Below are 11,949 nucleotides of genomic sequence, written 5' to 3' on the forward strand. Positions count from 1 at the left end.
GGGCTAAAAATGAAATGGTTAGGTGGTTAAGAGTGCTAATTCAATGCCAATTAAATGGCTGCCAGGTTAGTGTTCATACCATGTCGTTTTATAATCAAACTACGTCATTTTAGTTAAGTTACAAAAGGTCAATCCTAGCCATCAGATCTTCTTCAATCCAATGGCCCTAATTTAATCTTTCATTTCATATATAAAGATAAAAAAATCAGAAATTTTGCTTCAATTAAGCACAAAACCTAAACCCTAGCTCCCTCTCTCTTCTCTCATTCTCCCACTGCCGCCGCGGCCTCTGCCTACCGGCGCCGCCGTCCGACCACCACTGCCCGAAAACCGCCTAAAATCACCACCACGCCTCTGTCTTGGCCTATCTCATAACTCGAAGCATGAGTTTCTCATTGGTGATATCGTTACTGACCACTGGCTCGCTGGAAATCACCATAACAATTCACTAATTAGAAAACCGTGCTCGAAGTTCACATTGTTGTCGAGTTGGCGTCCCATCACTGTCTCGGGCACTTGGATTGTAAAATGGTAAAAATCCTAATCATTTTCCCCACCATTATTTTTCTGTTTTCTTTGTGATTGTCCTAGGATTTTAGTTTAGTTTAAGGTTTGTTAGTGATCGGTCTAATTTAATCTAGCTTCTGAACTTTCTGCTTTTGTGTTTGTTGAATCAATGGAGAGTAATATTAAGGGATAGAGTTGAAAGTTAGTAGAAGGTGAATGATGGAGTTGAGTACATGTTTGGTTGTACTGTACTACTTGTGTACTGTTTGGAGTACAAAACTCCAAAAATCTGCTTCTAGTTGGTAAAATACTATCTCTTGGATAGATTTTTTACCAAAGAGCTGTCCTTTGAATAGTATTGGACAGATTTTTGGTAAAAAATATGTCCTTTGAACAGATTTTCATAATGAAGTCATGTCCCTCCTCTCCTATAAAAAGAGTACTTTTCTTTCACTTTAGGAGAGTTGAACACACACATCTACACACACTAAGGGGACATCAGAAAAAAAGGAGAGCTGAAGATAAAAATTCAGCACCCTTTCACCTTTGAATATTTTTCAGAAAAGAGCAAAAACCTTTCAAAATAAATATATATATATATAAAAAGTTTGAAGTTAGTTTGTAGTTCTTTCTTCTTTAAAAAAAGAAAAATGTTGAGTTTCAAGGTGTCTTCTGGGTTCTTTTGTTGTTGTTGTTGCTAGTTTCAAGTTGCTACCTTCGTTTGATTGGTGGATAAACAAAGTTATCGGCTGATCATTCAAGTTATTTTCCATCTCTAGGTACTTTCCTTAACACTGTAGTGTAAGTGTTGATTGAGATAAGACCCAAAGATGCAATCTTGGGATATATTCTCACTGTTTCCACTCTTTTATTGAATGAACGGAGGTTCTAATATTTTTTTTTTCAATATTAAGATGGTGGCTTTAAGAATTCTTAGTATTTGAATTTTTTCTTCTTTTAATTTTACACGAACTTCTGGTTACATGCATTGAGTATTGAAAGTTGACTAAACATTTTTTTTAAGAAAAGATAAATATGGAATGAATACAATTTTACCTTCTTTAAGTTTTTTAGAAGATGTTTATATTAAAATGAATTATGTAGTTACGAGAAAGGCTTTTTTTTTTTGTAACATTCAAATTCACGGTTTAGTTGTGGGAGTATTTTCGTGTATGTAAAGTTGTGGGATTGCAGTAGGATATTGAGTTAAAATAAAGAAAAGAAAAAAAAGAATATTCTGTTAAAGTACAGGTTAGTTTAGCACACTTTTAAGAGTTGAAGTTTTATTATACATCAAACTCTTGCTACACAAGGGTTCGTTTCTTCATTTGAGCATGTGTAAACTTTTTTACCATAATGTTGTTGTCTTTCTTATTGAATATTAAATATATATTAGTGTGTATTTGTTAAGTTCACTGTCATTGGGATTGACTGGCTACAAGTTTTTGCCAAACTAATTCAAGTGATAAGTTAGACAAGGCATAATCTCAATATAAAAGTTTTTTTTTTAAATAAATAAATAGTTAAATATTTTTGAAAAAGTGCTAGGCAAATTTTAAGGCATGAGCGCAAATATATAATTTTATTAAAATAAAGATATTTCGGTTATACTAGTTTCATCATTTAATGACAACAAAAGTAAGAATAGAAGCGGACATTGGCAAAACATGAAAAAATAAAATAAATCATACTTTATTTAAAATTAATTCAAACCAAGTTTAAGTAAATTAAGCGACCGTGCTAGAACCACGCGATTCGGGGAGTGCTTCACATCTTCTTCCCGATCAACAGAATTCCTTACCCGAGCTTTGTTTTCGCAGACCAATAATAAAAGAGTCAAATCTTCCTTTGATTAGGGATCCAAACAAAAGGTGACTTGGAGCATCCAAAATCAATTCCAAGTGACGGCTCTGTAAATAAAATAATCTCTTCTCAAAATTATCACGTTAATTGGAAAAACTCTTTAACCCACAACAATAACATACACATATCGTTTGGGGTAGAAAAAGGGGCGTGACAGATACGGGGACTTAGATGAGCTGCATCTTATGAGACGATCCGCAGCCATCAGAGTCTCCTTCAAAGTACTTGTATATTCTTTTCTGTCCAAATTTGTATTCCGGATGGTTATTGTATTGTATTTTAAATTCCTAGTAAATACTCATGCACTTGTGATACCGAGTTCTGGGATGATTATGTGATATTCAGTGTTAAGAATGGAAAATATTATTAATTATTCAGTAAAGTTCATCTTTTTACTAGTTAAATTAAGGAAATTTATGATTTCAAAATTAAGATGAGAATTTAATTAATGGATTTTGGGTCGTGACAACATGGTATCAGAGCACTAGGTTCACTTAGGTCTCACGAGCCATGAGCTAGTTTGTTAGAGTCTTGCGGGTCGGTATGAAGATATCTGTACTTATCTTCGAGAGGCTACAGGGCTGTTAGGAGCACTTCCCTTCTTGATTCCTCATCGTGCGATGATTCCTTTGAGGCTTATGCCTTTGTTTCTTTCCTACTCGATCTTATGCGACGTGAAACACTTGTTATAAATCGGAAATTGAGGAATTTTAATGGTACTACAAATGTGGTGCAGGATGTTTCTCCCTGCGTAATTGATTGGGCTATTGTCGTCGCCTTTCGGAAGGCCGTTCTGTTTCAGCTCAGTATTAGTACTACCTAAGGTTTTGTGATTTGACATTCATTGTTATGACGATTCGTACGTTGCTATCGCACAGTGTTGGTGTAACGGTAGGATACTTGTCTATGTGTCGAAGCAATGAATGACTTGGAAGGAGATTTACATAGTGCATGACTCAGAGATTCAGTATTTTATTTCTAGCAGAGGAAAGGCAATCAGACTATGAATGTTTAGGTTTTGATCGATGGAGTAGCGAGATTGGTATTTTCAAGTGTGGTGGAATTTTCACTTGTGATGTGGTGTGTTGTCCTTGTTGAATGTGTTAGGTTCGTCGGTGTCATGGCCTTCTTCAATTCGTCTTTGGGGCAGAGTATTGTGAAGTAGTGCCGGGGAAGCAGCTGTCAGAGATCGCGATGTGCGTGGGTTCAGGTGTGACTCAACACTCAACAGATGTGTGACTTTTCTTTGAAAAAGAAAATTTCAATAATATTGAAGACAATGTTGCTTGCTTATCTCAGTTGGAAGAAGGATATATTGAATACGAAAAAATAAAGCACACTTCACTAAAGTTCTTTTCAGACATGATCTTCGACAAAATTGGTGATATATATGTTCAACAAATTTATTTGATTGATAATTTGGTGGATCTGTTCAATGAATCATTACCAACCTCAACATTTGAGAAGCTGGTATATGGCATTGGAGTGTGTCATTTCCGAAAAGTAAAGTGATGTTTTCATCAAGGGGAGTAAGTGTAAGATATGCGCTGCACTCTTTTTTCCTTATCTAAGATTTTATCCCACTGAGTTTTCCTAGCAAGATTTTTAATGAGGCAGCAAATAATGCGTATTACAAGATATGTGTACTATTTTTCCTTCACTAAGATATTTTCCCACAGGGTTTTTTCTTAGTAAAGTTTTAACGAGGCACATTATCTATAGACATCCAAGGTGGAGTGCTATGAAATATTATACTATATAGTAGATGTCTATAACTCCTAAAGAAGTTACTCTCACTACTCTTCTCCATTAACCTCCCACTACTTCTTACCACTATGGTTGTAACTCCCACACCTCCATAACATCCTCCATGATCTTCCCCCATGATCTCAATAGTTAATACCACGGTCATGACATTCCTTTGTATTACCTAAATATCATACTATAAATAGATAGTTTGGGCATCACATTGTACACACTTGAATATATGGAAGAAATGAAATCTCTCATCACTTTCTCCTTACATTCTTGTCTATTTTTTTATTTTATATTATCACTTTGAGCTAAGTTTCTTAATATTTAAAAGTTTGTTTTACTTTTGTTTTTTTTGATTTATATGGAAAAGGTCCTGTATAAGTTCCTGCTCTTCCATTTTTGCAACTAGAAATGTGAGTATCTCTATTCGAAATTAGTAGCATTTTGGTTTGATATGACTATATAATAGATTGTCTAATCTCGTTTGGTATGTAAACTTGACGAAATTATAGCCCGTTTGGCCAAGTTGCAAAAATCAGTTTATTTTGAGAAGTGTTTTTTTTTGCAAAAGTGTTTTTCTCAAAAGTACTTTTGGTGAGAAGCAGTTTGTGTTTGGCTAATTAGTTTGAAAAGCACTTCTGAGCAGCAATTAGTGTTTGGCCAAGCTTTAAAAAACTGCTTCTAAGTGTATTTTTCTCAAAAGTGCTTCTCAAAAAAGTGCTTTTGGAGAGAAGTTACTTTTTTCTGCTTCTCCAAAACTGCTTCTGCTTCTCCTCAAAAGCACTTTTTTTCCTTCCAAAAGCTTGGCAACACCTCAATTTTCGGCCAAAAGAAAAAAATTTGGCCAAACAGGCTATTATATTGCATGGTTTGTGCAACGCCCTTGTAGACGGCTTAACACATGCTTTCCTTTGAAATATTCCTTATACACCTCAACTCTGCAAGTGACTTTTAACACAGTTCAGGAAAAAAAAAAACTTATTTTCTTGGTTTTGTTGCATAAGTCAAACAAAAACCCTAAGAAACACAATTTCAATTTCCTGTCACGTTCTTTTCATCTTCTTGATTTGTTACATATCCATAATTGTGGAGGGAGGTGTTTGCGTGGAGTTGGAGGAAAGATATCTCAAAGAGAGTAAATAAATAAGGATATTATTTGTTTATTTATCAACTATCTGCAATAAATTAAAGAAATTTTTAACGAAATGATATATTATTTAAATACTTTTAATTGTAAAAAGTTGTAATATATGGTACCTTTTATGTCGTTCTCAATTGTTTATATTTTACTTTAAAAAATAAAAAATTTAGTGTCCAAATAAAACAAAAAATTAAACATTTGACCGTTGCATTCGGAGATTTGCACCAATAGGATCTTTCCGTGTCACCGTTTTAGTTTTGAACTCATATTAAATTTTTTACAAAAATAGATTCACGGCCAATATTATATAGCAAATCCTAATGAATGGTCAAAATTTAAATTGATGGGTAAAACTTGCAAATTACCAAGATTTGTGGCCAAATCGCATATCACAATGGCTAACATTCTGCGATTTGGCCACAACTCATGGTAGATTTTAAGCTGATGTGCAAAAAACTTGCCTTGTCAGTGTCACACATCTTGATAGAATGCGGAATTCTGGAGCGCCATAATTTGGTCATTAAATTTTGACGGATGGCCATAACTCACTGTGTGAAAATTTCACCAATAGGGGTTTTGCTTCAAAATTGGTCTAAAATAAAGTTCAAATTTGATATCCAACCTTCTAATATCAATCGCAAAAATTTACAATGGTTTAACCCAAATATTCAGAGAGTCTACAAAGTTTTCAGCTCAAGGAGCAATAGTGTTATTTAATTTTCCTTCAACCAAGCAAATCCAAATCAATAGGGATAGATGATATTTAAGCTCAAAGGAACGTTATCCACTCAGTTTGAACCACAAATAAGCAATGAGTTTTCAATTTTCTGCAACATATATTTCATTCTTTTTTAATTTTAGTTGTGCTCATAATCTATTGGAAAAGAATGAGGAGGAAGAGGAATTGAGCAGATAGAGAAGGAGGAGGAAAAGAAGAATAAGGGAGAAAATGCGGAGAAGGTCTGCCGAAATTTATATTTTCACAACTTGTCGTAAATGAGTCAAAAATTAAACATCATTTCTTGAGACAATTATTTCGTGAAAATTCTTGGTCGTGGTCTGAATCTCTTCATATTTGGGAATGGATAAGAGTATTTACGGATGGGTATGTCAAAAATTTGCTTGCACAATCAATATATCAAACTTCAAAAAATAAAATTAACTTCAAATGCGGATTTTTGTAACTTGAATTCTATGTGTCTAAAGTGTTTTTGAAGTGGCTAGACTTATAAAAATTCGTGGTTAGGCCATGATTTAAAATAGAGGTTCCAAGATGGGCTATATGTGCACTTGCCTGGGTAGGATGGTTGGTGACTTGGTTCCCCAAATAACCCAAATTGGAAGGTTTGTATCCAATGTAATCTTGTGAATAATTCCAATCAATATGGGTCCACCAATACCAATATAGTGACTTGCTTACTGCAAATCATAGTATATTCCAATGCCCAGGTACTTCGTACGTAGTCTATCTCGTGCTTGTCTCTCTCTACTTTTTGTCTTTCTTATGTTGCTTTAGATTTTTAGTATAATGTTTATTTGGAACTACGTGGCTAATGGTTCCGAAACTATAACTGCTGCAAATTAAAACACGCTTTCTTGTCTTCATTCAGTTAGTGTTAGCTAGTGTCAGAAAGTACACTGAGCTACTAATACGAAGACCAGACTTTTTCCAAACTTGGATACCCCTGTTCTACTTTTGAGTTTTATATATGATTTCTTTCTAGTCAATCTCAGTAGGTATTGAAGAAATAATTGCATCTTTGTGAATCTTGAAACCCTTTTACTTTTTCTTTCTAATGGAGCGTTATGAGTTTGTGAAGGATTTGGGTTCTGGTAATTTTGGAGTAGCTAAGCTTGTTAGAGATAAACTTACCAAACAGCTCTTTGCTGTCAAGTTCTTTGAAAGAGGCCAAAAGGTCGCTGATTTCATTTATTTGGGGATTTTAGTACTTATTTATTTTTGGCTAATCACCAATTTTCTCTCTGCAGATTGATGAACATGTACAAAGAGAAATTATGAATCATAGATCATTGAGTCATCCAAATATTATCAGATTCAAAGAGGTATAGTACTCAGCCTCTTACTGTTGGAAACATTTTATTTTGTTGCTCCCTCCGTTCTCTTTTACTTGTCCAGCTTGCATGTTGCACGCCCATTAAGAAACCATTAATCAAGTGTTTTTTTTTTATAAAATTATCCTTGTTAAATCTAAATTTGACTATTAGTACTCCGATTAGTTTTAAGGGTAGAAATGAAAAACTAATAATTAGTTGTCTCTTGATTTGCTAAAATGGACAAGTAAAAGACAAGTGTTTCCGGTTCATCTTCTATGACATTATTTCCTTATTAGTCAAAGGATGATAGTTTTCTATAATTGAGAACAGTTTAACTCTAAACTTTTATTTTATCCTTAATGACATGCTTTTATAGTCACAGAAGAATCTCGTCGCATGTTTAATATAACAAATTTCAAAAGTCTTTCATTCCTTTTTAAATATCTTGTAGTGAGGAGGGAGTATTTATTTTAGCCGATTCCTCTGGGAAGCCTACGATGTCTAGATACTCTATTACTACGAAAGTGGCTCGTTAAGCTAGTCTAAACCATGTATGAAACCATATCTTTTTTTAATCTTTTTTATTTTTTGTAACAACAATCTTGTCTTCCTTAATTTTATTTTTGCATTTGCAGTGTGTGGTTTATCTTAGGAAGTTCCCAACTGTCGTTGTTGCTCTTGTTTTTGAATTATTTCAGAGGGTTAACAGTGAGTAGTAAGTTAGTTCTGCCTCTATTTTGAAGGACTCTGCATTTTGCAGCCAAATGCTAATTTTGCTTCTTATGAAATTGAATTTATCGATCCTTTTGATGATCTCTTAATTTGTTCGTGCTGGCGTTCCTGATGACTACTAACAGTTGGTTTAGAATGAATGTATTGCCCTGGTTTTAAAGAATTTGAGTGAAATGAAGTAAAACATGTAATTTAGCAGCAAGTACATTTTTCAGTTCTGTTTATGGCTTTTTATATCAATGGACTTCACACCTCTTCCAGGTATTGCTGACACCTACTCATCTAGCAATAGTAATGGAGTACGCTGCAGGCGGAGAACTCTTTCAGAGGATTTGTAAAGCTGGAAGATTCAACGAAGATGAGGTATTAGATGATAATTGGAGTGATAACTTGTGCTTGTTATATTCGGATTTGAATAGTGCAGAATGCTTTCTATTCAAACTTGAAAGTCAGCTTGTAATTGTGTATTTTAAATTGTTTATATATTTGGTTTTTGGTCAGGCCAGATTCTTCTTTCAACAATTGATATCAGGGGTTAGCTACTGCCATTTCATGGTAAAACATCAATACTTCTCATGCTCTCAAGTTTCAACTAGTTTGCGTTTTCCGTGGACCTATTTTATTGATATTTGGCTGCAGCAAATCTGTCATAGAGATCTCAAATTGGAAAATACATTACTGGATGGAAGTGCTGCACCACGAGTCAAAATATGTGATTTTGGTTACTCCAAGGTCAATAATCTTTTGGCAAAAATTATTTCTGACAGCCGTTCTAGATTTTCTGTTAACGTTCCCGATTAACTACTTGTTTGCAGTCATCTCTCTTTCATTCTCAACCCAAGTCCACTGTAGGGACACCAGCTTATGTTGCACCAGAGATCTTATCAAAGAAAGAATATGACGGCAAGGTGCTAACTGTTTCTGATCTTTCATCCAAAAATTTCATAATGTTTATGTAATATAAATGCTTTTAATTCTTTAATCTACAGGTTGCAGATGTTTGGTCTTGTGGAGTCACTTTATACGTAATGCTGGTTGGAGCTTATCCATTTGAAGATCCCAGTGATCCAAAAAACTTGAGAAAGACCATTTCTGTGAGTATACGAAGAATTACATACACTTGTGATAGATAGTAAAGAACTTGATCTGATTTATAAAAAGAGATTAAAAAAAAAAAAGAGCTGTTCTATTTTGAATGTTGTATAACCTATTTTCTGCAGCACTTTGATTGAGTTAATTTTCCATAACAGAGAATATTTAGCGTCCAGTACTCAATTCCAAAACATGTCCAAATTTCCATGGAGTGCGAGCATCTCTTATCCAGGATTTTTGTGACAGATCCTGAAAAGGTAAGAATACTCTTCTGCCAAAATTTGTATCATCGTAAATCTTATATGTGAAATGTTGTTCATAACTGTTTGAGCGACACGATCATGAATCAGTTATTACTCAGTATATCCTATCGATAATCACAGTTGTTGATATTCAAGTTTTCATCCCACTGCATTATGCTTGGACAAGCCTCCATTTTTTTTTTCTGTTTCTTGTTTTAAATGTGTTCGGAGTAGTGCAATAATATTGTTGGTTTGCTGATTCTCTTGTAGAGAATAACCATTCCGGAAATTAAAAAGCATCCCTGGTTTTTGAAAAACTTACCTGTCGAATTCATGGAAGAAGGACGACACGAATGCATTGATGTAAATAACCCGAGTCAGAGTATGGAAGAAGTATTGGCAGTAATAGAGGAGGCAAGAATTGATTTACAGGTATCTAAGGTTGTAGCAAATGCATGTGAAGGCAGCATGGAACTTGATGAATTAGATGATGAAGATATTGAAACAAGTGGTGATTTTGTTTGTGAATTGTAATGTGTGTGGGGACAATGTTGTAACTTACCGAAAGAGAATGAGTTTAGAATGCTGTAAATTCCAAGTGACTCTGAGTTCTCTATGTACAGATAGGTTACGTTTTTACTAGGTGTAACTTTCTTTCCTTTGTCATTTGGAATTGATGGTTTCCTATAGATAACAAGGACAACAAACTGAAATTCAGAAGTAAGTATAGAATGACTAGATGAAAAAACTTAAGTATGAATATTACCATTTTTTTCCCTTTCCTTTCGCGTACGCCTTTTCTGTTTTTTTGTGTCTTCAACCGGCCTTATAAGGAAAGGAGGATAACTGAGACACTTTGCTTGATCTTCCATTGGTTAAACAGAGAACCCTTGAATCACGTGATATTGATAATCTGATACGCCTCACATAATTGAATTTGTATTATATACACACACACAATAGGCCGACATATTACTTGAAAAATAATGCAACATAAATTTGGAATATGAAGTAAAGCCTTCGAATCCTAGAGTTCCAGATCCAAAGTTGTTTACTAAACGAATTATAATAACTGGTTGACATCCTCATGCAAAATTCTGTATATGTCGTTGTGTTTATTTGTTTACCCGTAAAACGATACAGTTGAATTTATACGTCGCTTTAAGACAAGTGAATTAATTTGATCCCAAAATGATAGTTAAGTTTAGATAAAAATGTAATACTTAGCCTTGATATGGAGATAAAACAACAAAGATTGTAGTTCCGGGAGCAGGGTTTCTGGGGACAACGATATAAATGAACAAGAAGATAAAATTATATTGAGCTTTGAACAGAATGTAGCGTATGTTTATCAGAAAATTCGTGTGTTACAATGATAATAGGGCTCACTATTTATAGCTGCACCTAGAGAATAAGGTCCAAGGATCAAGCCTCTCTTTAGTGACAATTATAAGGGCCACTGAAGAATATGTAACGGCAGGCAGTGGATGTCATATTCTTTGTAATGGGCCGCACACTTAATGTTGTAGAATATTCTTTATTAATACTACCGGGTGGCAGACATTTATTTCATCTTTATGAGCATTATTCTCTCCGGTAACAGACGAGCCTCCGGATTCGACTGCCTTCTGTCTTTGGCTCCACGTATCACTTTCTCATGCGATCATTTAATATAAACATATTTTACCCTATGCAGATAGTCCCCCTCCTTTCCGGTGGCGTAACTTTGTGTCGCCGGGAAGTTTGTAGAAATACCTTTTTTGGCAAAAAATTCTCTGACCCCCTTTGAAAAGTTTATGACGGTTGATTAGACACACGTCTCTCCGCATTTAATGCCCCGAACACGCGTCATCCCACGATTTAGCATCACTTTTACCGGTTATCTCGGTAATTATGGCCACAATTTTAGTTGCGTATTCCTTTACTTATACGCATCAAACTTCTTCATTTACACTTCATAATTCTCTAAACTTTCTCAAACTCTCTTTACTCAGCTCGTACTTTGTTCTTCAACCTTTCTTTAACCTTCTTCTTGAGAAAAAAACCTTCCCTCCTTTCTGATAAAAAATGGCATCTTCTTCCAGAAACCCTAGTTCTTCAAAGAACAAAGGTAAAGCTGATGATGCTCCTCATCCTATGGTGAGCTGCATCATCCCAAAGAGTCTTGTCACAACTAAAGACTTTGAAGAGAAGTATCCTTCCGCTCACCCTTGTATATGGACCGTTAGAGTATACCCTTATTTCATCCGTCCTTCCAGTATTCCTGCTGTGAAGGAAGACTACCATTGTCAAGATTTAGACATTATCGCTCCTGACCTGGCGGAGCGGATAACCTTACCCAAGAAGGGTTTTACGTATCCCTTCACTTTGGGGCCGTTTTCTTTGAGTGAAGAGCCTGACTCCGTCATCATGTAGTTCTGCATCCGCTACCAGGTATGCCTAGCATAAGTAAGTTTTTCTGTATTGAGGACAGTCGCTTGTCTTCGACGTCTGTGCCAGCATATGGGAGAGGATCTAACCTAGCTCGATTGATGAACCTCTATTCCCCCAAGATCTTCCGCG

General features: G+C 35.0%; 1 protein-coding gene across 3 annotated transcripts; it reads left to right on the plus strand.

Moving 5' to 3' along the window:
- LOC109207170 (serine/threonine-protein kinase SAPK1-like) lies at positions 228-10,143 on the plus strand. Of its 3 annotated transcripts, XM_019370188.1 has the most exons (10): positions 6,791-7,003; positions 7,087-7,182; positions 7,256-7,330; positions 8,315-8,416; positions 8,555-8,608; positions 8,693-8,785; positions 8,869-8,961; positions 9,043-9,147; positions 9,304-9,402; positions 9,658-10,143. In XM_019370188.1, the coding sequence occupies exons 3-10, from the start codon at positions 7,283-7,285 to the stop codon at positions 9,919-9,921; spliced, it is 858 nt and encodes a 285-aa protein (XP_019225733.1). In that variant the 5' UTR covers positions 6,791-7,003; positions 7,087-7,182; positions 7,256-7,282; the 3' UTR covers positions 9,922-10,143. The 3 variants fall into 3 exon arrangements, with proteins under 3 accessions (XP_019225682.1, XP_019225626.1, XP_019225733.1); XM_019370137.1 differs by lacking the exons at positions 6,791-7,003; positions 7,087-7,182 and adding an exon at positions 228-531; XM_019370081.1 differs by having other exon boundaries at positions 6,787-7,182.

The sequence above is a fragment of the Nicotiana attenuata genome, chromosome 1 (genome assembly GCF_001879085.1).
Source record: "Nicotiana attenuata strain UT chromosome 1, NIATTr2, whole genome shotgun sequence".
Classification (NCBI taxonomy): Eukaryota; Viridiplantae; Streptophyta; class Magnoliopsida; order Solanales; family Solanaceae; genus Nicotiana; species Nicotiana attenuata.